The sequence below is a fragment of the Ammospiza caudacuta genome, chromosome 17, assembly GCF_027887145.1.
Source record: "Ammospiza caudacuta isolate bAmmCau1 chromosome 17, bAmmCau1.pri, whole genome shotgun sequence".
In the NCBI taxonomy this organism is placed as follows: domain Eukaryota; kingdom Metazoa; phylum Chordata; class Aves; order Passeriformes; family Passerellidae; genus Ammospiza; species Ammospiza caudacuta.
Window position 1 is genome coordinate 3,485,021 of NC_080609.1, and position 25,261 is coordinate 3,510,281.

Here is a 25,261-nt window from a genome sequence, read left to right on the forward strand (position 1 = left end):
AGGAATTGGGCTATGAAGTTGTCTCTTCCAATTCTAACAGAGTTGTGGCAGCAAATGGCAGCAGCATCAGAGAGGCAAATACAGAGGTTAGGGAAATATTTAGTCTTTGTTGGATTTCTTTCAGTTTTTCTAAGCACAGCCAAGAGCTTTTTTTTTTTAGAGTGTGATGGGAAAGGGGATATTTTCTTTGTTTCTGTGCTTTCATTTGATCTTAATTCTTTAGGTTGTTTTTAAAGCTTTTTTTTTTGCCTAAAGGCTGCAAATAAATAGGTTGTTTTTACAACAGTCTTCTTCTGGAGACCCATAATCTTTACTTTCCCCAGTGTCTTCTGTGCCTCAAAGTGATTGAGAATAACTCAGTGAGAAGGGATGTAAGTTACACAGAGGCAGCACAAAGCCCCAAAAATCAAACTGGGGGGATGGATCCCTAATTTCCATGGATGCCATAAATCCTGTTTACAGCCTTTGCAGGGCTGCTCTCTTGCTGAGTGCTGAAACCCCCTTGCAGAGACTGCAAGGAGAGACCAGACCTCAGTGATGATCTCACGGCTTAATCCTCAGCTTGAACTTCCAGGTGGAGGCTGATGCAGGAATCTGCTTGGACCACAGTAAGTTTGCATACCAGAAACTTTCTGTCAATAAACCTGCCATCATTCAACCATGGAGAAAGCTTCCCTAAGAATAACTTTTCCCCCATTTCTTTCCAAGATGTGAAGCATTTGGCATATCACGAAACTGCCGTCTCTTACGTGAGTTTATCAACAGATTACGCAGGGTGCTTCTCTGTCTGGCATGCGAGCACAACAAAACATTATTGATGGATTTGTGGAGATTGGACATCCCTCTTCTAAGGGCTGGGAGATGGCTGACTCAGTTCTCCAATGAGATTAACTGGAGGAGATAAGGGGCACTGTCTTTGGGTTTGGTTTTTGAGAGGAGATGAGTTTCCACAGGGAACTATCTATTTATACCAGCTCAGAGCCCACTGATTTTTCACCCCCGTTGTTTTTGCATTCCAGACACATTCCTGCACTCCCCAGTAATAACTTCTAGCCCGAGGGTTTGAAATGTAATCAGCTAGTTATTAGCACAAAGTCTGAGAGTGTTTTTGCAAAGGATGAAAAAATCAAATGTGGGCCATGAGCTGATGGAGGAGCTGTTGGTTGGGGGCTTGCTCTGGTATGTGCTAGGCTGCCAGTACTGGTCCAAGTGCAGAGAATAATAATAGATGATTTATAGAATATTCAAACCTGGGAGAAACAGAAATGCTGATTTTACCCATGTCTGGTTTATGTCACTTGAAGGACTTCTTGTTTGTGTGGTGATGCTGGTACCTCCTTCACCCTTAAAAATAGGTTTGAGCATCAGCACTGGGCAAAGATTTGCTGCTGGGAGCATGGGGGTGGACTCATTTCAAAAGAACAAATAGAATGTTTCAATGGATGTGCATTTAGAGAATGTTTCTTTAACTGCATGTTATTTAATGTCCTTCCCACTGGATAGATTTACTGACATGATGTAATGGTGATCAAGCAAATCTGTTGGGTACCAAGTGACAAATCTCCATATCTGTTTCTTTGGGTGTTCCTGTGGATACATGAAAGAATTCATTGCCTGTGTTATGTACTTTATGGGCATGAATCATGTTATAATCCATGTGTTGTGTTACTTGGTGAGGTACGTGCTGCTGCAGTGCTCCAGCATTTGCAGTGAGTGCACAGGAGCACAGGTTCACCTGTGGTCACCACACATGGTTTAAGGCTTGGTACAAAATATTTCTGTGAACTCTGATGATTCCTCACCCGGGTGTTTGGCTCCTCTGTGCTAGGAGCTCTGAGGGATGAGCTAAAACCCTCAGCAGCTGCTTGTGTGACAGAGAATTTGTTTTCTGTCCTTGCAGTTTTGGGGGTGGGGAGCGTCATCACCCTTTTTGCCCTTCATGGTGTTTTCCAGAAATAAGAGATACAGTGAACTCCACTGGACAGTGATCCATTGGGGAGAGCAGTAGAATGTCCTAGAAGATCAAGGCCAGGTTGGAACTGGTCTAGTGGAGAAGTCCCTGCTCATGGCAGGAGGGTGTGGAACTAGATGGGTTTTAAGGTGCCTTCCAACCCAAACCATTCCACAATTCCTGATTCTTGGTTGTGGTGCTTTCAGAGTTTGGGTGCCTTGGCCGAGGAGCACAAGGTGGAAACCTTCACTGGAGGTTGGATCAGCTGTTGGAGAAGACTCTTCCAGTGAAGAGCTGGCCATGGCTGTCCCACCACGCTGCCCAGCCAAGAGCACGGTGTCCTTTTCACCGGGTGACAGGGCTGTCCTGCAGCCAGCATCACTGCAGCCCCGTGGCCTTGAGGGCCTGCCCCACGTGTAGCAACTCTTGATCCATCTCCAGGATGGGTTTAGTGTCACCTGGGTGGAAGAGATCCATGCTGTGGATCCAGCCTGGCGTGCAAAGAGGAGGGGCAATTCAAATGTGGCCTGTCAGGACTGGAGGTTTCTTCAGTGTTGTACACTGAGGAAATGGAAGGAATTTCAGAAACATTTTGACTGTGTAAATAAACACATTTCTGGTAATATTTCCTTTTTAACTTTGTTTTTGGACTTTCAGATGGTTTTTATTTTGGGGACTGATTATTTGCTTACAATTTTACCTAAGGAGGGGAATAAACTGAAAAGCTGATCCTCTGCTTGGGGGAGACACAACACTCATGTAGCTGTTCTGAAAAGAGCAGTGGCTCTGAAATTCTTATTTTGAGCTAGAAACACTGCAAATACTCAGTGGCTGAAGCTTGCCAGTTAAAATACAGCTCTATAGGGATACATACTTAGGTGGTGGCAGCTCTTGGGAGTTTCTTCTTCACCACCTCACCAGTGTTTATACCACTGTGAGATATTGTTATTCTGAAGTGCCTCCTGCAGCAGTTTTATTTGCATTAGCTTTATTTTTCAGTACTGAATTAGTAACCATTTAAAACTGTCAACCACATGTAAACAAGTGGTGTGTGAGTTATGAATAACAACTTACCTGGAATTACAACTGCCTGTTTGGATTGCACAAGGCTCGGCGCTGGGGGAGTTGTGAAATGACTGAATTCACTACTGCAACATGATTTCTGTTTGTCTGGCTTCTTGCAGCCAATTTGAATAAATACCCTGGTGCTCACATGGTTCCCTCAGCCAGCAATCCTTGGGGAGGAATGCTGGCTTCCCAAGTGTTGGAATATGTGTGCTCAACTCCAGCCCATGTGATGAGCAGCATTTTTTGCAGGCTCTGTCAAAACTGTGCTTGCTCACTGGGTAACTTGTCAGTTCTGACCAAAGATCCTGGATGGGGGAAGAAATACCATTATTAACTGATCTAATAATAAAATGTGTTGAACAAGTAATTGGTATAAACATCAACTCTTCAAACTGTGCTGGTGGGCTCTGATGGCATGTGGGGAAATGATCATAGAATTGTGGAATGGTTTGAGTTGGAAAGGACCTTAAAGCTCATCTTGTTCCCTAAATATGCCATGGGCAGGGACACCTGCCACGGTCCCAGGCTGCTCCAAGCCCTGTCCAGCCTGGCCTTGGACACTGCCAGGGATCCAGGGGCAGCCACAGCTTCCCAGGGCCTGCCCCACCCTCACAGGGAACAATTTCTCCTCAATAACCCATCTAACCCTGCCCTTCTGTGACAGTGGGAAGCCATTCCTCCTTTCCTGTCACTCCAGGCCCTTGCCCAAAGTCTCTCTCATCTTCCTGGCAGGTTCCCTTCAGGTCCTGGAAGGCCACAATTAGGTCACCCCAAAGGTTCTTTTCTCCAGGCAGAACATTCCCAATTCCCCCAGGCTTTCCTCAAAGCAGAGCTGCTCCATCCCTCTGCTCACCTTGGTGACCTCCTCAGGACTCTCTCCCCACAGGTCCATGTCCTTCCTGTGCTGGGGACCCCAGGTGACCTTTTTCTTTGCTTGGAGCACTGATACACAGACATATACAACTTTTTAAAAACCCTATGTTTTAATGCAGGAATAATCTAAGATATGCAGATTTACTTCTTTTCATTTGATCCCTTAAGGACGAATCTTTTATGTTCTCTGAGTATGTCTTAAGGCTAATCAAGCTAATGAATTGTTGTTCAAGGTAACAACGTGGAAGGTACTTGTGTTCCCCATGCAGAGCCCACCAGCTTTGCACGTGGATTTGAGCTGATTTGGGTTTTGCTTCCCTCTGAATCCCTGGAGCACAGGACACTGCCAGCCTGTGGGATTGCCCTGCTCCCTGTAAAATGCTGATTAAGCATCCAGCTACCTGCATTATGCAACAGGGAAAGAATTTGCCTGATGGTAGAGCCCTGTCAACACAAAGGGATTGCAGCAGTAGAACAAAACAGGCTTCTAAAGTCTTGTTTAAATTGAATCTGGATTCTATTAAAAGTGTTAGTCCAGAGAGCCACAATAGCTCACTCGGTTACCATGGGCCGAGCAGGCTCCAGTTGCATCAGACTATTGTTCTTTATTGGAGTCCTCTCTTCCATCCTGCACGTTTGTTATTCATTAATTCTGAAATATCAATCAAAAAGATAGGTGGCATCCTCTGGTCCCAAGTGGAATTTTCCTGGGTGGGATTTTAATAAGCTTCCAACTGCTTTCACTGTGGCCTCGCCTTTTTAGTTTAAAATGAATGATTTTCCATTCTTAAAAGCCTGGAGCTAAGAAAACTTGCACCTAGAGCCTCTCTTTGACTTCTTTTTAATTCTGCCTGTGTGTAGCAGAGGCTGGTGCAGCCATCCATAGTTCCTGAGGTATGCCAGCTACTGTGTGGGAAGAAAATGTAATATATATGATGTCTTTCTGGATGTTTGTGGCTTTGTATAATTGTCCTGTCTAGAGCAGTGGAATTTTTTTGTTGAGAAATCCTTATCTGTTCATAGATCTCTGGTTTATAATGCCGCTGTTTAAATAAATTGTTTGAAGTCCTTGCCTTGGAGATATCTCCTGTGCCGTGTTCACATTGCTTGTTTCCCTCCCACAGTGGTTTTAAGTTGGAAATGCTTTTTTGTTTATAATAAAAGGAAGTTTTGAAAGTATATTCTACACATCCCAAAGGATTGCTGCACTCTTTGGGTGATGTGGAATGTCAGAACTTCCCATGTGTGCAAATTCACCAGGGAAACGTGGACAGATCCTGCCCAAAAGCTTGGATGGCAGAGGCAATACAGAAAACTGTTCCCAAAGGTTTCCTCTGTCATCCTGCTGCCTTCCATGCTGCTGCCATGCAGCGGGGGTTTCAGGTGTGGACAGGGATGTGTGTAATGGATTTGTGTTGCAGAAGAGCCCCAGGGACTGATCTGTGCCCTGTGTTTGACATTGTGGAGCTGCTGGGGTCGGTTCTGGCCTTGGCTGGCTGGGTTTGGGCTCTGAGGTACCTTCCTGGCAGTGATGAGCGGGAGAAAAAACTCCAAACCCACATTTGCATCCGGAACAAGAAACTGGAAGAAAAAGACTCTCAGTAAAGTCTTCAAAAGACTTCACAGTGCTGTGACCTTATAATATTCCTTGAAGCACAGAGTCCTGAGCTGCCAAAAGTGGCATTTTGTGTGTCAAAAGTGTATTTACACCTGCTTTACCTCACTGCAGCCACACTCACAGGATGGAGCTCTGCATCCCACAGCTCCCAGTTTGCAGGGGCAGCAGCAGGAGCTGGACACTGCTGGGCAGTGGCTGCACTGGGGCTGAGGCTCTCGGTCTCCATCCCTGCTCCTTCTGCTCTTCCACCTCTGCTCTGGCACCTCATTCCCACTCCAGCAGTGAAATTATGAATTCTGAATGGGCTGTGTCTTTATTAGATTCAGTTTCTAATTCATTATTATTTCTGTTTCCAGAAAAGGCATTCTGTGGGAGGAATATAATAATTGTTGAAGTGTTTGGACCCCCCTGCAAGTGCCATGCCCTCATTTGCTTGGGTGACTTGTGCTTTGGCCACCTGCATTGTTCAAACATTTCTGGTTCTCATAGCATGTTTATTCCTTTCCAGGTGTTAAAATTAACACAGAGGGCAAAGGGATTGTCAATAAATGTGAAAAATAATGTCAATAAAATAATAGCAGATGCCTTTTCAGGCGTGGCATTGCATCATGGAATTTGTTTTCGTGACCCAGACTGCAGGAGAGTTTACAGGGTGGCTGAGCAGTGTCAGTAAAAGCCAGACAGTATTTTTACCAGTTAATCCCCAACATCCTAGAGCTGGAATTAGGGCCTCTTTTTAGCTTTAAATGTAGGAACATGATATATCTCCTAGGTTTTGTGAGGGACCCTTAGGACAGGATCTCTTCTCTGCAGCATGTTAGTAAATTCGCTGGACTTCAAGCTTCCCTTGCCCCTGGCAAGACTGCAAAATCCCAGGCTTACCTTTCCTTAAACTTGCTTTTCTGTGCTATTAAGGTGACAAGCTGTGAGCTGAACTGAGGTGAAAAAATGAGTTAAAAACCCAGAGTCACTGCAGGGAATGGGCTCATCTGCTCTTCACTCTCAGGCTGTGGTCTGAGGCACTTGGGCACCAGCAGAGTGTAGGAATCAGTCTCTCTTCAGCCTCTTTCATCTGCCAGGAGAGTTAAAAAATAATAATTTTTTTATATATATATATATATATATATATTTATATTTCTGAGCCAGCAGTGGCAGCTGGACCAGTGTGTTTGAGCTGCATGTTTGCCTAGGCCTTTTTCTGCTGTGTTTTTCCTTTGGCTGGGTTATTTTATCTCACCCAGGTGAGAAGAAGATAAAAGACGCCGAACATGGATGGATTACCAGCCTGCAACTTCCTTTCTGCAGCTTAGCTAGAAATGTAAATTGTGGGTTTGGGTCCAGGGTTCCCCACTTAAAACTGGCAGATGTTGAATACCAAAATTACACATGTGTTGTTGATCAGCATTTTGCAAACCCACTGTTGTCTGTTGGAGGATCAAAAGATCAAAAATAAGTATTTTGCTGAACAAAGGAGGCATAAGGAAAAGAGCAGTTTACCATAATACAGAAGATGCCTCTGGTTTCTCTGGCTCTCTGCAGATCTTCCTTGGAGATTATGGGGATAGGTTTGGGGCTTTGGCTTTTTTGAGTTTCTTTTGTCTCTCCAGTCTATAAAGTTCTGTTTCTTATTATCATTGTTTCTGCTTTCCAGAGACCTAAGATAGCAAGTTGGCTCAGAAATTCTCTTTCTCATTTTAGCCACAGGAAATGTTGCTCCATACATTGAAAGTGCTTTTCCAGGTAGGCTTGTTTGGAATCTCAGTGCTTTGGGTTACAGGCTTTGTTTGCACTGAGCTGGAAGTGGTTTCTGTGGGTTAGAGAGTGGGACTTGCTTCATTGCTTTGCAGGTTGGGGGAAATAAATCCAATTTTTTATATATATTTTTTATATGCAATGTCCTTTTGTGCAGCCCTGCAGAGTGAGTGTCACAAAGCCTGCTGTATAAAAGACAGTGGTGTGATTCTGGCTTCCAGCTTTGTCACTGAAATATCTGCAGATAAAAAGCTGGAATTCTCTTAGGGGTATTTTTAGGGCTTTAAAATAGAAATAAAACCTCATGAATATTTTTGTCATGTTATTCTGCACAGCCTCCATCAGAGCAGTCAGATGCATTGTGTTTACCTTTACTGGTGCTTCCCTGACTGTTTTTCAAGAATAGATATGATGATGTGGGTCTGTAGGGTGTATTTGGTCTTGAACTACTGTGTGTGATGTTACACACACCCTGGTTTGTAGGAGGAGTAGAAATAGGTAAGCTGGGTTTATAAGAATTAGCATAATAATAACAATAATAATACTAATACTAATAATACTACTACTAATAATAGTTATATTATTTATAATAATAAATTCACAATAACCCCAAACATGGGGTTATTATGGGGTTATAAAAATTAACATAAAACTCTTCATTAATTGTGTGTGTGTGGGAAATAAATTCATAGAAAATTTTTAAATCTTGACAGAAGGCTCACACAGTATACATTTGTGTGTAAACTTTGACATAAATGTTTACTAAGAAATACTATAGAATAAGAGACATTGTTGAGAGAGAAATAGAACTATAAAATATATAATAAAATAATTACATATATGTAATAAACACATAAATATATAAAATATAAAATAATTATATCAAAATAAGATAATATATAAAGAGATGAAAAATAATATTTAATATATTAAGATATTTTAATATATAATAATATATAAATAAATATATAATTTATTTTAATATATGATATATTTTATATATTGTTATATATTAATATATTAAGATATAATATATTTTAATATATTAATATATAATAATATATAAATAAAATATAAAATAAATAACTATATATCTATATATATCGTAATTAAGAAATAGTTAGCTTCTAATTGTAATAGCATGAATGATAACATCTGTATTGTCTCACCCTTCTCATGAGACTAAAAATAGAATAAAAATTTTTAAACCCTCTCTTAGTTACCCCATGTCTAAGTCAAAAAAGAACTAAATCCAACACGTGGGGAGGAATCTGCTTTGGTGGCCCAGGTTGCTGTGAGCATGAGGAGGACAAGGGGAGGGCAGGGCAGGACAAGGCTCCTGGTGGCCCTGCAGCCCTGGCCATTCTCATTGCCCTTCCAATGCCTGGCTGTCCTTTCTCTGAAAAATGTTCCCTAATTCCCAAACTAAACCTTGAGTGGTGACAAAACAACAGCTTTTTGTTGTGGTGGTGTAAAATCCCAGTTCCGTGTTGTGCAGGGAGGAAGGAAGAAATTTGTGTGAACTCCCTGGCTGTAATAAAGGGAGAAGACAGTCCCCATAAATACAGATTTGGCAACTGTTGAACTTTAAGAATGAGGGAGAATATTTGCTACTGGAAGTCATCTTTAGATTCAGCTTGGACCCAAGAATGCTAAAGCTCCTGGACTGGTGATTTGTGCTGGATTATTGCATGATAAGGTAGGTTAGTGCCTGAAAAATCATTTGGGCTTTGACAAGGGAAAAAAACAAACCAACCAGCACAGAAAAGTGAGATGCCTAAAAAACCTGCAATTAGAAGTAAATACATTGATGGGATTTTTTTAGTTACTATTTGCCAATCATGTTACATACCAGAAATCACAGTGAATAATTTATTTTATAGAGCAAGTCAGTCTAATGAAATTGTGGAGCAGCACCTTTTATTGTATGAGGAAACCTCACCATTGGTCTGTGTTTCCTTTCCCTAGAGTGGCAGTGCCTGAATATCAGTATTTTCTTGATAAAGTGCAAAGATGTCTTTAAAAGGCATGGAGGAAAGTTTTTATTGTCTTTGTAAAAAGAGAAAGCAAAAAGCTGATGGATTGCAGAGAAGCACAACCCAGAAATGAGTTATCCATCAGTTCAGAAAGGAGCTCAGACCTGAGATGTGATTAAATGGTTAAAGCAAGGAGACTGCAAGGGAAATGTTGGAAAGTTAAACAGTGAAAGAGCAGCATTAATATAAAGCTGTTTGGTCAAAGGGGTTGTAATCAATACAATTTGGATTTTATTACATCAATAGAAGGAATGTTGCTGTCTCCCAACACAGAGGGCTGTGGAGTGGCAAACATTTAATCAGAAAAGGATGCTCACCTGTTAAACTGCCCATAGTGCAGCTAAAAAGGTGAAGTGATCCAGGGAGGGAGGAACAGGGGTGTATGAGAAAAGTGAGATTATATTTTGATGAAATGAATCCATAAGGCAATGACTGAAAATGTTGCCATTGTTTTTAGTCTCTTTTCAAATCAGTGCTGAGAAGCATTTCAAAAGAATTTGAATTTCTTACACAGAGACATTAGAGGTGTAAAAATCTTTGCTAGAGAAAGAAATTTTCCTGTGTGTTATCAACAGAGAGGTAAAAAGTTTCATTTCCAAACAGAAAGCATCAAAAATTGAAACTTGAATATTTTGTTCAAGAATTTCTTATCAGTATTTGTGTTAATCCCTCATTTCCTGCAGGAAAAGACATCCTGTCCTAAACAGATGCATGGAGGGATGTCCTCTCCTAATGTAAAAATCAGATTAGATTGGATTACAGCAACTTCTGACCTGAAGCAGTGAGGATAAATGAGCTGAAAGGAAGGAGTAAATGTCTGAATGAAGGACTTGAAGGATCAAAATATTTTCCCTCTCCCTTTCCCTGTTGCTTCCTGGCCAGTAACTTCCCACACATTACCTGGGCTGCTTTTCCTCTGCAGGCCCTGCTGGGGATGGGGATTCACCCCAGGGCTGCTCTGGGTATCCCTGGGGATGGCAGGAGGGAGCTGCAGCCTCTCCCTGTGCTCCTGAATCCCCTTTGCTTGTGGCAGGAGGGAGCTGCAGCCTCTCCCTGTGCTCCTGAATCCCCTTTTCCCACTGCAGGAGGGAGCTGCAGCCTCTCCCTGTGCTCCTGAATCCCCTTTTCTCATGGCAGGAGGGAGCTGCAGCCTCTCCCTGTGCTCCTGAATCCCCTTTTCTCATGGCAGGAGGGAGCTGGAGCCTCTCCCTGTGCTCCTGAATCCCCTCTGCCCACTGCAGGAGGGAGCTGCAGCCTCTCCCTGTGCTCCTGAATCCCCTTTTCCCACTGCAGGAGGGAGCTGCAGCCTCTCCCTGTGCTCCTGAATCCCCTTTTCTCATGGCAGGAGGGAGCTGCAGCCTCTCCCTGTGCTCCTGAATCCCCTTTTCTCATGGCAGGAGGGAGCTGGAGCCTCTCCCTGTGCTCCTGAATCCCCTCTGCTCACAGCCTCTGGCTTTTCTCACGCCACCACAACCTGGGGGAAGCCTGGGATGTTTATACCCAGCCTTATTTATAATAACTCCTGTTTATTTTTGTGCAGATGGAAAAGAATTTGTGTGTGAGCACATGCATCTGATTTTTTGTTGTTCTTAGCAGTGGTTTTTAGTGGTTGGGGTGGGTTTGCTGTTTTTGTAAGCTCAGAGAAATGCCAGGGATCAAAGCAAGGCAATCTGAAGGAAGGAGCCAAGTACAGAGACTCACTAATGCTTCTGAAATTCCACAGTAGTAGGACTAAGAAAGCCACAGCCGTTCTATGAAGATCTCATCTGTTATTATTTTGTCAAAAATACACTTTGCAAACACTGCCATGTCAATATTCAAAGTAGATGACTTCAAGCAATGAGTGTTTTGGCTCAGTGTGCAGGAGCTGTTATTCTTTATAATGCTTACAGGATCTCAGACCTTGAAGAGCAGTGAAAGGAATGGTTTGTGTTCCTCAGAGAAACACCAGAGAGCTCAGTTTTTTCCCAAGGCAGAAAATATTACTGTGTTCTGTTGGATTATTGGGGTTGTTGTAGCCTGTTCCCTGTCTTTCCTTCCAAGAACCACCTCTGGAAAAAGCAGAATTGCAGGTTAAAGCTTGCCAGAGGACAGATTTGCTATCAGGCACTTTGAGGTTGTGCTTCAGCATTTATTTTGGATAAATTTTGGGGAAGGAAGTGAGTACAAGATTGATCTTGGCCTTTATAAATAGCACTCCAAGCACCTCATATCATTTTCTGCATTGCCATGTCTTGAGTTACTTGGTTGCGCAGCAACACAGACCAAAAATTGCATTTTCACATAAAATAGCAGCTCCTCTATTTATTCATTCCTTATTGTCATGTTACTTAATTGATTTAAAGGTGCTGCTGTGGATGTTTTTCACTCCCTGCTTGTGTGGAAAATGACAGTGCTGGTTGTACCAATTCCCTGGAAATGTCAAAGGAGGAAGAGCAGTTCTCAAATGATGCATTTTAGTTACACCAGTACAGTTCTACTCAATTAATGACGCTTTTTCTACCCAAATATTTCAGACTCAGCCTGGGAGGTGCTTTGTGAAGTGTCTCAGAGTTCCAAGGAACACTGAGGTAAATGGAGTTTTCCCATCATAGGGATTTAATAACAAACAAGTATCAGCTAAACCATGTTAGCAAAGTTTTGTAAAGATGAGAGGTTTTTACACCTCTCTTTTTCCAAAACTTTAAAAAAATAACTTTTTTCTCCTCCTAGCTCTCCTGTTGGCTCCACACAAAACACATACAGGATATTGGTTTTTCTCTTTCTGTCCCAATTTAAATTTCCCTTTTTGAGTAACACTCCTTGTGCAGGGATATGGTGGGGCTGGGAGCACGAGGAGGGAATACAGAGATTTTTAGAGTCCTTGGTGCCAACAACCAAGCATTTTAGCCACATTTAAAGCCTGGAGGAAAGAGTGGCTGCTCTTGATGTGCTGAGGGCTGGTGGGGTTGGCAGGGATGGAGAGGACAAGGTGGGCAGTGGGGTCAAGGAGTTGATGTTTCAGACTGGGATTCTGCTTTCCCAGATCCATTTGTAGTGTGTGGTGTGTTGTAGCCTTTCCTCCTTTTCCTCCTTTTCCTCGGTGTGGAGCTCAAACTGGAGGTAATTTTACTGCATGCAACAAGATTGACAAAATAATTTTCCTGCACGGCACAGTAAGACATGAAAAGTGCTTTTTCAAAAGTACAATAAACAAAGAAAGATGTTTGTGTAGGAAAAAAATTGGAGGAAATAATAGGAGCAGGGAAATTGCTCCTGTTGCTTTAAGGTAGCTTTTAAAAATAGGAGTAGTCAGTTAATGCTCCAGCCTTTACCACAGTAAACATATAATTGTGAGCTGATTGTGGTGAATTCCTAAACAACAGCCCCCATCAGCAGAAGTCTGAAAGAGAGAACTCGACATCTGGAAGCCAGCAGCAGTCAGGATTTTATTAAGCAGCACTGCCAAATAAAATCTGAGCACTGCTATAAATGATATAAAAATAAAGATTGGCTATGGTGTAACATCTCGAGATGCCAGCAAGTGTGCCTGGCTTTGGAGCTCTGAGAGCAGCAGAGCTTTCCCAGCAGCTTTGGAGCCTGAGGGGGACATGGTGGGTAGGGATGTGGCTTTCTGTGCTGCTTGTCATGTGGAATAAAGAGAGAAACTGCAAAATTGCTCTCAGTGTGCCTGAGTTATTTTTATTGGAAAGGTTTTGGCCACGTTCAGTCTGTGTTGTGTATTGCAGACCTAAAGCAGGGTTTATGGAATATGATTTTCTGTCTGTGAAGGAGGTTATGAGAGAGTGACCTTATCACAGGGAGCAGGAACCTGCCCTCTTCCTCAGGCTGCAGCTTGACACATCTATTTCCAGTGCTCACCCTGTGCATGGAGCCAATTGAATGGGTGATGGCTGTGCCAGCCCTGTCTGGCTGCTCTGGGAGCCAAGCCTCAGGGTGAGGGAGGGGATGCAGAGCTGCCCCAGATGGGACCCAGCAGCCATCCCAGGAGCCTGGGGCAGGGGGGATTTGGGGCAGCATCCCCTGGGAATGTGGCCTCTGGCAGCACAGAGAAAGGAACATTTTCCCCTTGTGCACACTCCTTTTGGGGAACATTGGTGCCCCTCCGTGCTGAGCAGGACATTGCCCATCCAGTGGCAATCAAATGAACGCCTGTGAATTCAGAAAGCTGTGATTAAGAGCTTCTTCTCAGCCTTTGTGTCTAGAAATAGCCCAGAACACCACAGCACAAAGTTCAAGGATGTAAAAGAAGTGCTATGTTAAATGAAATTCCGATCTTTCATTTTTTGAACAGGTTTTTGATACAGCTCAGCTTGATACAACCTGCTGTTTACCAGCCTGGCCTTTAATATTGGATCTGCTTTCCAATTATGCTTCAATTCATACACCAGTTGCAGAGGGCGTGTGTGGGTGTACGTGCGAGAGAGGGAGATTGATTTTGTTCTTTAAAAATGTGAAGTCTGCACTAACTATGAAAACCCATCAGAATTTCTAGCACTTAAATGCCATCTCCTTTCTCAATGTGCTACCAGCACTAAGTAATGTTCACGACATCTCTCTGGCAAGTGAAGGAGTACATGCTGCTTTTGCAGAAGTAGAATATTAATACAGATATCAGTGAAAACCAGGCTGCAGATCCTTTCCAGAAGTAAAGAGTTAAAGTGAAAGCTCAAATTATGACTTAGAAGCAAATGCATAAGGTCTTAGCTGTGTTTTTCAGAAATACATGAGTGAAAATAGAATAAATACGTGAGTGAAAATGGAATAAAGAGAGTACACATTGCTGTGTGTTGGAGTCACCTCTTGTGTCTGGAACAGCAGATTTGGGGAACCCTTTGTGTCACCACTTTGCACAGAGCATATTTGAATTCCTGGTTGTTTTTCCCAGCCACTGTCTTTTCTGTGTGCTGTATTCCTGAATCTTGGCAGTGCTTTGGTAGTCACTGTGTCTGAGAAGCCCAAAGCAGTGTTCTCTCTGCCTTTCTGTAGTTCTGACTGGTCATTTCTATTTGTTCTAGGTTTAAAGACCTATCTGATCTCGGGTCAGAAGGTGAAGGAGCCCCAGTGCAGCTGTTCCCAAGCTTTGCTTCCTGGCTTGGAGTCTGCAGACGGAGCCAGGACTCCGGGGACGTCGGTGGCCGACAGCTCCAGCGACCCCTCCAAGACAACCAAACAGGTGGAGAAGCCCAAGGTGAGCTGTCCTCTCAAAGCCCAGCAGCACAGATCTCAAAGCAGGGCTGGGGAAACCTTATGGGCTTGTTTATGCACTGCTTTACATATTTACATATGTATGGGTGTGTGTGCCTAGAGTGACAAAACAGTTTGAGGGAGGAAAAATGTACCAAGTTAAATGGCTCGCTCCCCACTTGGCAAACAATCCCTGAAATAAGGTGGTTTCACATAAATATTTCTATTTGTATTTCAGTTCTGAGAGGTCAGTGATGCTTTTTAAATGGTCTGGATTTTATGGGGGGGAAGAATATGATTTATGCAGCTGCTGTAACTTCTGGGATTTTCTGGTTTTGCTGCTTCTGCTGTTCCTCTGTTGTGAAGGTCATGTACCTGTGAACCTTTCCATGAGTATTCAACAGACATCCCTGCAGAAGATAATTGGATTGTTTTTGTGATGGGAGAAAATGCTCTGGTGGGTTGGGAGATTGGTTTATCTGCTTGCTCTAGAAACCTATATCTGGAGCTGAGGGCAATGATTTGTATGGATTCAGCTTGGAGGAATGATGACACTTTGTTATGTTCACACCTCTCACAAGATCTCTTGACAAGGAAATCTGTGAAACAATGTGTATTGCTTCAGAGCTTTGCTGTTACTCTCCATCTTCCATCTCAGAGCAGATTTCCCAAACAACAGATGTCTATTCTCTCTTTTCATTTGTGCTAAGAATTCCTTCTTCTGGGCTGCCTGAGGTGGGCACAAATGTCAGAGCCAGGGGTGGCCATCTGCAGGTCCCTGTCCTTACACTTCAGTGTGGTCACTCCTGACTGCATCTCTTCAACTCAGGTTTGAGACTCAGCTGACAGAGTTGATGTGAGGATAATTGGATAATTTTCATGCTACTTCATTTTTACTGCTTCTCATTTGTTTCTGGATTAGGAGAGCATGAGTAGGGCACCTTTACCCTGCCTCTGCTCCCAGTTTTAAGATCTGAAGTAAAAACACTGGATTGCAGGTGAGATCAGCTGGAGGGCTGACCCAAAGAGATGGTCCAAGGTGGAGTGAGCTCCTTAGAGAGTAGGCCAGGGCTGTTTAACCACAGAAGGGAGCTGTAGCCATCTTTATCCCTCCCCAGAATGTGCTCTGAGTGTGGTTTGACAGCATCTAAGTTATGGGTGATATGTTGCTATTCCTTTTCCTGTGTAAGAAAGAATATATTTGGCATCCTACTGGCACCAGCTTTCCAGCTCCTTCTTGCTTTTCAGTGGAGGCAAAGGCAAATAAGGCAGGAAAATACATCTTAGAGCTGGGGGGAGCTGTGCAGATAAAGCTGTGAGTGCTGCCCAGGCTGTGGTCCTGCAGAGCTCCAGGTGTGGCAGTGACAGAAACTCCTTCATTTCAAGCACTGAAGGGAGAAGAATGTGCCAAGTGGAGCAGGATTGCTGAGCTGCCAGAGTGGAGCAGAAGGGAGAGAGGAGGGATGAAGCCAAGCAGTGAAGCTGTGGCTGCTGTTCTGAGAGACAGTGAGGATGCCTTGGGAATGTCAGACAGCAGAGGAGGCTGTGGCTGAGGATTAAACTGCAGTGGAGGATGGGACTGACCCCCCTGCAGCTGGGGCTTGGTAACATTGTTATGTACAAACTTGGGCTGGTACTTGTTAAAATGATCTGGGTGCAAAATGGAGTCTGTGGTTAAGGATCAGCTCTGAAATGTGAGGTGATTTACCTTGCACAAGGGCAGGTACATGTGCACCATTCTTCCTGAGCAGCTGGGATGTGATGTGGAGCATGCTGCTGCCCCACCACACTCAGTCTCTGATTTTCTGCTCTAGGACTATTGCTGGGTGTTAATTTAGAATATCCTGAGTGGAAGGGATTCACAAGGATCATTGCAGTCCACCTCCTGGCTCTTGAAATGTTTTATTGCTAAGTGAAAGTCTGTAGAGTGTAAAAGTATCAGCATGGCTGTGACTGAGATAGAGAAACTAAAAGAAGCTGCTCAGAAGAGCATCTCAGACAAGTGCCAGCCCAGATTCAGCTGCCTTGGCTGCCCTGTTGTGCTCCAGCTACTGCAGAGTTTGTGTCTGGAGGTGCCTGGTTTTACTCACTCCCCTCAGCACTGCAGCTCTGGCCAGGGATTCCCTGAGTGGCCTCACAGCTGTGACTCCTGAGCCTGCCTTGCCCCAGGGCTCTGGGGCTGCAGGGAGTTCTGGATGAGCCCAGGTTTCCCTGTGACTGTGTGAGCACTGCCTGCAACCTGTTCTGAGCCTGGGGAGGCAGCACAGCAGTGTGAAGCATCCCTGCCTCTCCAGCACAGCCAGCTCCAGGGATTCCTGACTCCACAGCACGCTCTGGATGTGCGCCAGCCTTCCCTCTGCTGGGGAGAATCACAGAATCATGGGATGGTTTAGGTCCTTCCAACCTTAAAGCCCATCTGATCCACCCCATGCCACTTTCCACTATCCCAGGTTGCTCCAAGCCCCCTCCAGCCTGGCCTTGGACACTTCCAGGGATGGAGCAGCCACCACCTCACTGGGCAAACCTGTGCCAGTGTTTCACCACTCCCATTGTAAAAAATTTCTTCATTGTATTGAATTTAAATTTCCTCTCTTTTGTTTTAAATATATATGCTAAAAAACCCCCACAAGGTATGACTGCAGTTTGATCAGAGATCATGCACAATTTTTGAAAAGGAGTGGGTTTCTTTTTTACAGTTTTTGGGCTTTTCGTGAGGGTTTTTTTTAAAGCCTGCAGCTTGCTGGTAGGGTCTGGAGATAATAATTTGCAAAAGAATCATGACTTACATGCCGACTGTTTTAAATACAAAGCTGGAAATGGTGTCAGTGTAGGAGGAGATGACTCCAGCTCTGCAAAAGAGACTTAAGTAGGAGAGGCAAAATTACAGGCGAGTTGAAATATTTTTATTTTAAAGGGAATAAGTGGCTATATTGGATGCAAAGGATGACTTTCACGTTTTGGGCTTAAAAGGACGTTCTAGAGGACAAGATCTGTAAAGGAAAGTCAAGAGGGAGAATGCAACAGTAATTGATCCATGAAAGGAATTGTATTTCCTCCTCTGGTGTATCTGTAGTTCATTTAACTGCAAACCTTGTTGCAGTTTGAATGTCAATAAGATGTGTTTACATTACTGAAATGGTGAACACAGAGGGTAAGAACTCTGAGTAAATCTATAATAGCAGGTGGGTTTTTGAATGAAAACACTCTACCCTGCTTAAGTGGTTTTGGTGTCAGTTTATCTTCCCTATCATCTTTTATGACATGCCTCACTTGACAGGGAATCATAAGCTGTTGTAAAAATGTTTTAATGATTGCTTGGTATGAAAACAGAAAGTCCTTTGCTTGTCTTAGTGTTTGCTGGAAGTGCATTAATGTTTTATTCATGGCACTGAGGTCACAGCACACAGCCTGTGAATGCCTGCCATAGAGAGGGAAGTTAATGATGTTGACTTGAACACATGGGGAAAGTCACAGGAACTTCTGCCTCTTCTCAAAGGTCAGGTTGCTTTTCCAAGCCCTTTGTCTTCTGGCTTCACCCTGGGAGCTGAGTGTTGGAGGTGGTCTTGCTAATTTATTAGCAGGATCAAACGGGGAGTGGTTTCTTCAATTTTTGTTACTTGTTTTTTGTCACCATTACCTGACTTTTGTCATGGATAAATGTAAATCTAACTCCCCAGAGGGTTAGTAAGGCTTGGTAGCCCACTGCTGATTTATTTTTTAGTTCATCTAGCAATGCCTTCCACCAAGTGGCCAAGACGTTTGTGATAGTTACTCAGAGATTATTTTTAAGCAAAACCATTTGAGAACCAACTCCACAGTTTCTTCAGCTGTGTTGGTATTTGTTCAGACTGCACAGGTTCAGAACTGGATGTAAATTGTTTATCTGATGCCAGCTTAGGAAACTCAGAGTAATTTCAGTGCCCAGCCTGGACTGTGTCCCTGAGGAACAGCAGACAGGATGATCTGCTGGCTGCTGAGGAGCCTCCAGGTCCTACATGAAAGCCTCTGAGAGGCATTGGTGAGTGGGTAGATGTCACAGGGAGAGCAGGCTGGGAGAAACATCTGAAAATTAAACAAGCTGGGTGTTTCCAGGTGGGACATCAAAGGTGGAAAGGGAGCATTAGGTGAAAAGTTAGTCCTGAAAAGACTCAACATGCTGGTCTCTGAAATGGGGAGTGAACCTGGAGGTAGAAGTTGTGGGTTTGGACTAGAGAGGCTTGAACATGTCCAGAACAAACAGACAAAATTAAATGGGATGTTGAGTTTGGGACAAAAGGCTCAAGTTCTTGCTGGAAAACTTGCTGTGGTGTTTAGTAGCAGACTTTGGTGAGCCTGGTCACCCTGAACATCTCCAGAGCCAGGAGGGCTCAGGCTCAGGGTCCCTCTGAGCAGGATCCTGCCTCGACACTGCCTGCACTGGAGAAGAGAGTGAAGAACTTCCAGGCTTAATTCCCCTAAAGAAGATTGCATTTTAGATTGAAGGAATTAGCTTGTTTTAAGAGCTCAAATGCAGCATTTAAAGTTTCTTCCAAAATGCACAACCTGAAGCTGGTACAAATGCTGATGGTTTTGCTTTCCTTGTTCCCTGTGACATTTGCTGGGTGTTTGGCTCCAACAGCCTGATCTCCCCTCTCCTGTTTTAGAGCTCTGTATGAAAAAGCATTTGCCTTTATTCATTTCAGATTTGTTGCTTTCCATTTCCCTGGACTGTTCATAATGCATCATGGTGTTTCATGTTTTTTCTGGATTTTGCTGCATTTTGTGCTGTCTTGTCTCCTAATGGCATTTAGATCCCTTCACAGGCAGGTTTCACCCAGGAAATTGCACTTCTCCTGCTAAAGAGTGTTTTATTCCTCTTGGGGAAGTCCTTTGCCTGTGCACAGTGATTACAGTGTATCTGTGATCTTACACTAGTGAAGCTTTCCTGGATTAGATTTAGCTTCAGCAAACAGCAAATCTGTGATTTATTTTTGAAATGGTGCATTCTGTTCCAGTCAAATTTTGCTCCCTGCCTCCCATTCTGTAGCTTTGTTTATCTTTGAACAGTGCTGCAAGTATACAAGTGGACTGAATTACGAATTGCATCATCCTACAAGGACACCAGAACATTCCTGGCTAAAATTCTTTTGTCTCATTTCAGCCTTGCCCTTCATGTAGTACCACACTTGCTCCCCAGTGCGATGTCAGCATAGATGAAGGAGCTATCCAAAATGGTTGTCAGGATGAGCATAAAAACAGTACAAAGGTAATTGAAGTATTTCTCACTTCCCTTTCCCCCTTATTTTTCTGCTTCCCCCAGCTTTCTTATTTTTGCACCACTATTCCTTTATCTAAGCTCTTAAGCAGCAGAACTGATTCTGATTTTTTTGTGTTCAGAAATTTAGTTGAGTTTCCCTGCCCCAATTTTCAAAATTTTAGTAATTTTGTGAGCTCAGCTTGATTCTGAGAAGGACCTGAAATTAGGATTCTTTAACCTATGCTGATGGTACCCAAAGAGGGAGGTCCAAGGAGCACTCCCACACTCTCCATGCTCACACAGCAGGCTGGGTCACCTCACCACAAGTTCTGTGCTCTCCAGCATCTCCTGCATCACTGCTCTAAGACGAGGTTATTCTGTTCACACACAGAATTCACAGCTTTAAGTCAGTTTGCATCCTTTCCTGACCTACAGAAATAGCCTCTCTCATATTCCTCATGCTGCTGCCATGCTTGTTTCCTTGCCTGTTGCTTTGATATTCTCACTAAAGCCACCTAATTCCTGTGCCATGCCAGACACTGCCTGTTTGTCATCCTGTTTGTGGCCTTTGCAGCCTCTCTGCTCTGCCTGTTCCCTCTCACTCCTCCCTGAATGTTAAACTAAATGCAGACTGAGGACCAGTGCTCATTACCTGGTTGTTATATATTCAAATAAATAGAATGTTTTCTCTCCCTGGAGAGAATCACTTCATAGACACGCTCTGAGACAGTGAGCTTGTTCTTCATGTCTGTCTTACAGCTCTTCTCACCAGTAAAGCAGATTGAAAACCTTGCCAGTGCTGAGCCACTGCATTAATGTGTGTTTGTCCCTCTCTGTACTTGACATGTTGTCTCATGCTGAAGCTGTAAGCTCAGGAGCAGGGCCTGCCTCACTGGGCTGGAGGGGTGTGTTACACAGCAGCTCTGTGCCAGAGTTCCAGGAAACAGCCTAAGAAAAGAATAAAACCATGATCCCTTCAGCCCTGAGGGAGGTGTCAGCAGAGACTTGTCTCGAACCAGCTGGAGATCTCTAAGACAGAGAACATGAGGGAGATCTCCTGGGCTGCCAAGATGGTAGGCAGGAGATGCTTCTTCCCCAGGTGGCCTCTGCCCACGTGCAGGGAGGGATCTCCAAGAATCAGCTGAGGAGGGGTTGATTGTCCTTAGGTGCCAACTGCCTGCTTTAAATTGCTTCCTACTGTACCTGCATTGGCTTCATGTGTGTGAATCAGCAAATCATCTGACCTTCCTTGGAGGAGATTTCTATACAGAGTTGAGGAAGAGCTCTGTAATTGCACTGGAGGAATTCCAGTGGAGCCCAAATCTCACTCCTTGGGTTTGGTTCAGTTTTCGCTCAGCCAAAAATGGGAGCTGTGTCATGGCTGTCAGTGAGTCTGGGATGCCTGTTCAGCTGAAAGCTCAGAGAACAGCCACATGCACAGAGTTGCTGTGGCATTTGGTTCCCAAGCCTTCCTTGCAGCCTCAGCTCTCTTGGGAAGCAGAGACAGAAGCTCCCTCTGCCCATCTCTGTTCCCTTCCCACAGCCCGTGCTGCACTCCAGTCCCCTGTCTTTAGGGAATGTTAATGATGTTTGATCATATCCTTGGACTTGCAAGCCTCTGGAGCTTCCTTGTCTCTTGCTGGGAGGAAACTCCACACAAGCCTCCAAGTTCTCAGGGAAACCCTACAGCCTGTTCCTTCAGAAGTCCCAGTAACATTGGAGCTAACAACATTTAATAAATAGGGATTTTCTCCTACACAAACAGTTTCATACTCTAATCCCTGCCTGTTGAGATTAACAGAGCACAGAGAAACCTTGAGCTGACTGAAGGGAAGAATTTTCTTGGGGATTTGAGCCTTTGCCAAGAAGCTAAAGAGAAAGTCCATGCTGACCTTCTTTGAAAGAGAGAAATTTTCGCTGCATTTTTCAAATGATCTTGAGGAACAGCAGGGAAAGCAGACAGTGCCTAGGAGTCCAAATCTTTTGTTTGAGCTGATCATGGCAAAAACTGAGTTCTTGGTTTCTGCTTTTCAAGTACCAAGTGGCTGGAGTGGTGAGGAAGAGGAGAAAGATTGTTTCACAGGGGGAAAGAAAAGATTGTAACTATGACTTTCAGTTTTTCTTTAGGCCTCAGGTTGTTCTGGGAGATGCTCTAAGCAAATATAATCTTTAGCATAAATTAAGAAAAACCAACCCACCAAGCAATGAAGGCTCTCACTAAGAGCTAGTTGGTCAGTTGATTTGGTTTCCCTTTGCTACTCCTCCTCACCCCAAAACCAGAGGGGTTTGCCCTGGTGTGACAGAATTCACAGGGATCTGAGGATGAGGGAAGAGATGAGGATCTGACTCCATGTTTCAGAAGGCTTGATTTATTATTTTATGATATATATTATATTTAAACTATACTAAAAGAATAGAGAAAGGATTTCATCAGAAGGCTAGCTAAGAATAGAAGAAGAAAGAATGATAACAAAGGCTTGTGTCTCAGACAGACAGTTTGAGCCAGCTGACTGTGATTGGCCATTAATGAGAAACAACCACATGAGACCAATCACAGATGCACCTGTTGCATTCCACAGCAGCTGATAATCATTGTTTACATTTTGACCTGAGGCCTCTCAGCTTCTCAGGAGAAAAAAATCTTGAGGAAAGGATTTTTCAGAAAATATCATAGCTACAGCCTGGCTCTGCAGGATGCTCCATAGCCCTGTTCCCTCTGGGCAACCTGGATAACCTGGCAGAGGTGTAGGAGCACTTGCACAGGAGCTGCTCAGTGTCTTCTCTTAGAAAAGAACCTGGTGACATTTTATGTGAGAAATTCTTGTGCCTCTCCCTTCCAAGAGTGTCCCTGTGTCCCCTGGTGTGCCCCTGCTGGGATCTGTGGCTGCAATCCCCTTTTCCTTCTGCTGATTATGGTCTGCAGCAAAGCATTGGCAGCACCCCAAGGAAACCACCCCATTTCCTGTTCCTTCCTCAGCTGCTGTCACTGTGCTGGGAGCACCTGCAAGCTGCCAAAACAACTGCTGTGAGGGCTAGAAGGGCCCAGACTGGGCCTCCTTCCATCTCCTGGCTCCCAGCACGTGGCTCTGGGGCTCACAGGGGCCAGGGCAGCCCACAGGGTGGGGATCCCCATTCCCCCGGGAGGCCGCAGGAAGGGGAAGCACAACCCACCTCCCTCCTGCTTTTCCTGCAGCTCCAGGGAACCATTCCAACACACCTTGTTGTGCCTTTAGCTCTGGAGGTCCTGGCTGTGACAGGAGCCAAGCCCAAGGGCTTCCTGACCCTTCCCTGTGCAGGGTTCTCCTGCTGCCCCCTCAATCTTCTCTTCCCTGGCTCTGTCTGAACCTTTCCCTTCACCTCTCTGTGTTTACTTGCCTCCTTTGCTTCACAGGACACATCACACAAGGAAATGGAACTGATTTTGCATGGGCAGCCAGAAAGAATATATTTTTTAACTTTAACTAAGTTGATTTTACAATGTCAGTAACATATTTCAGCACGTGGTTGGGGTGGTGATGATATTTATGGTATTTATTTATGGTCACTGTGGTGGCATCTAAGAATAGTCTTCTGGAGGAGCTTGTCACTTCTGTACAAGCAGGAATGGAGAAACTTCTGTCATGAGTGGGCTTCAGGATGAGGATAAATGCTACATGATAAGTGATAAGATATGGAGGGGGGGAGATGAACACTCAAATATGCCAAGTTTGTTCTATGTTTGCATTTGAAAATGATCCTGACTAACTGCAGTTCATTTTCATTCTAACCACACTTAGCTGTCTAATTCTTTTGGAATTGCTTCAGTACATATTGGTCTAGGTCAAACAAAATGCAAAAGAGGGAACTTCAGGCTCCACAAAAATAGAATTATTTTTGTTTAAAAGTAATTTGTGCTCTCCGATGACAGCAGAATTGTCATACTGCTGGTGACAATTGGTGATACTGTGTACCTAAGCTATGTTGCAAATTGTCAAAATTAAAGCTGTCTTAACTAACAAAAATGTAAAACAAAACCAGTAAAAAGAAGTGTATCTTAGAGAAGGAGATGTAGTTTAATTTGCAGGAGTTTTAGTTGTAGGATGAGATGCAGGAGTTTTTGTTGTAGGATGAGATGTACAAAAGGGCTGATCCCACAGGTGAGGAAGAGGAGGAACCTCTGGGAAAGCAGCAGGCCTGTGGTGGTCAGGGGCAGGATCAGCAAGGGCTGGCAGAGTGAGCTGTCTCATGACCCAGGGAGCGTCAGCACAAATTAAACGTGTATTTAAAATCTTTCTAGAAGAATCTTATCCATAAAATGAGTGAATGAAATTTGGCCTTGTGGTTGGTTATCATTGAGTGTGTGAAAATGTGCTTTATTTTCTGCTCCTTGGAGAGCTGGTTGGTAGAAAGCACAAAGGTGGCACCTGAGGAGGCACATGGGAGGTGTGGGAGGTACAAGCCCAGGAAATGTGGATGGTTCAGGGCAGGGGCAGAGCTCAGGGTGCTGAGGGCAGAGCCCCTCTCAGTTTTTGTCCTTGCAACCTCTCCTGTCCATTTTTCTGACATTCCCTGGGTGTGTTTTGCTCTCTGCTGTCCAGGCTCCAGGAGGACACAGCCCAAAGACCCAGAATGGACTTCTGAGTCCTCCCCAGGAGGAGAAGCTGAGCAACAGCCAGACCTCTCTGTATGAGATGCTGCAGGAGAAGGGGCGCTGGGGCGGCGTCAGCCTGGACCAGTCAGCTCTGCTCCCCCTGAGGTTCAAAAACATCAGGGAAAAGACAGATGCCCACTTTGTGGATGTGATTAAAGAAGACAGGTAAGGAGAATGGAGCTATGCAGTAGAAAACACTGTGAAGGTATAAAGGAAAATCCTGAGAAGGCATACTGGGGTCCCATATCTTTATCATTTGTGTGGTTTTTTTCTGATTTCAGTAATTGTCAACATACAACACGTTATAAGTTTTCTGATTTTAGTCTTTATTCTGCTTAAACTGCAGGAGAAACTTGATGTCAGAAACTTTCTGTTTAAAATAAGTTAAACCAGTTTTTCATTGCTTCCAGGGTGAACAGTCCTCCTGTCAGTCCTTCAGCTGAATCTTTGAAGGGGAAATTGCTCTTTAAATCACTTGTCACGAAGCTGAGCTCCATTTTATAATCCAAAGTCCTCTTAATGCATGTACTGTGTACCTTCCTCTGCAGTTTAGGGTGTAACATAAAATCTGAACCACAAACCTTGTAGTAAAAGAAGGATGTCTGATAACATGTTATTAATGAAATCCTACTGGGCTTGGAGGCAGAATAATAGGAGTGAATTCTCATGGACTCACATCTACTTAGACATTGTAAAATGAGTTTCTCTCTCTGTTTCAAACAAAAAAGCTTATTTTGGGCAGAGGAAATATTCTCAAAATTCAGAAATGGGGGATTTTTATCAACACACATCCATATCTCCATTATGGCAGGGACTTGACTGGAGCAGTTAAACAGATAATTGGAGTTTGTTATTATTTTTTTTATTTTTATTTCATTGCTTCCATTCAGATTGAGAGTATTTTGTCTAA

At 43.9% G+C, this 25,261-nt stretch overlaps 1 protein-coding gene across 2 annotated transcripts in view; it reads left to right on the top strand.

The window, feature by feature from the left end:
• The window catches only part of ADCY9 (adenylate cyclase 9), an 84,031-nt gene that overhangs the window by 31,096 nt on the left and 27,674 nt on the right, over positions 1-25,261 (top strand). The window contains exons 2-4 of one of the 2 annotated variants that reach the window (XM_058815682.1): positions 14,317-14,489; positions 19,626-19,730; positions 24,299-24,516. In XM_058815682.1, the coding sequence (XP_058671665.1) occupies positions 14,317-14,489; positions 19,626-19,730; positions 24,299-24,516 (496 nt within the window). The remainder of the gene's footprint in view (positions 1-14,316; positions 14,490-19,625; positions 19,731-24,298; positions 24,517-25,261) is intronic. The other variant, XM_058815683.1, reaches the window with a different exon arrangement.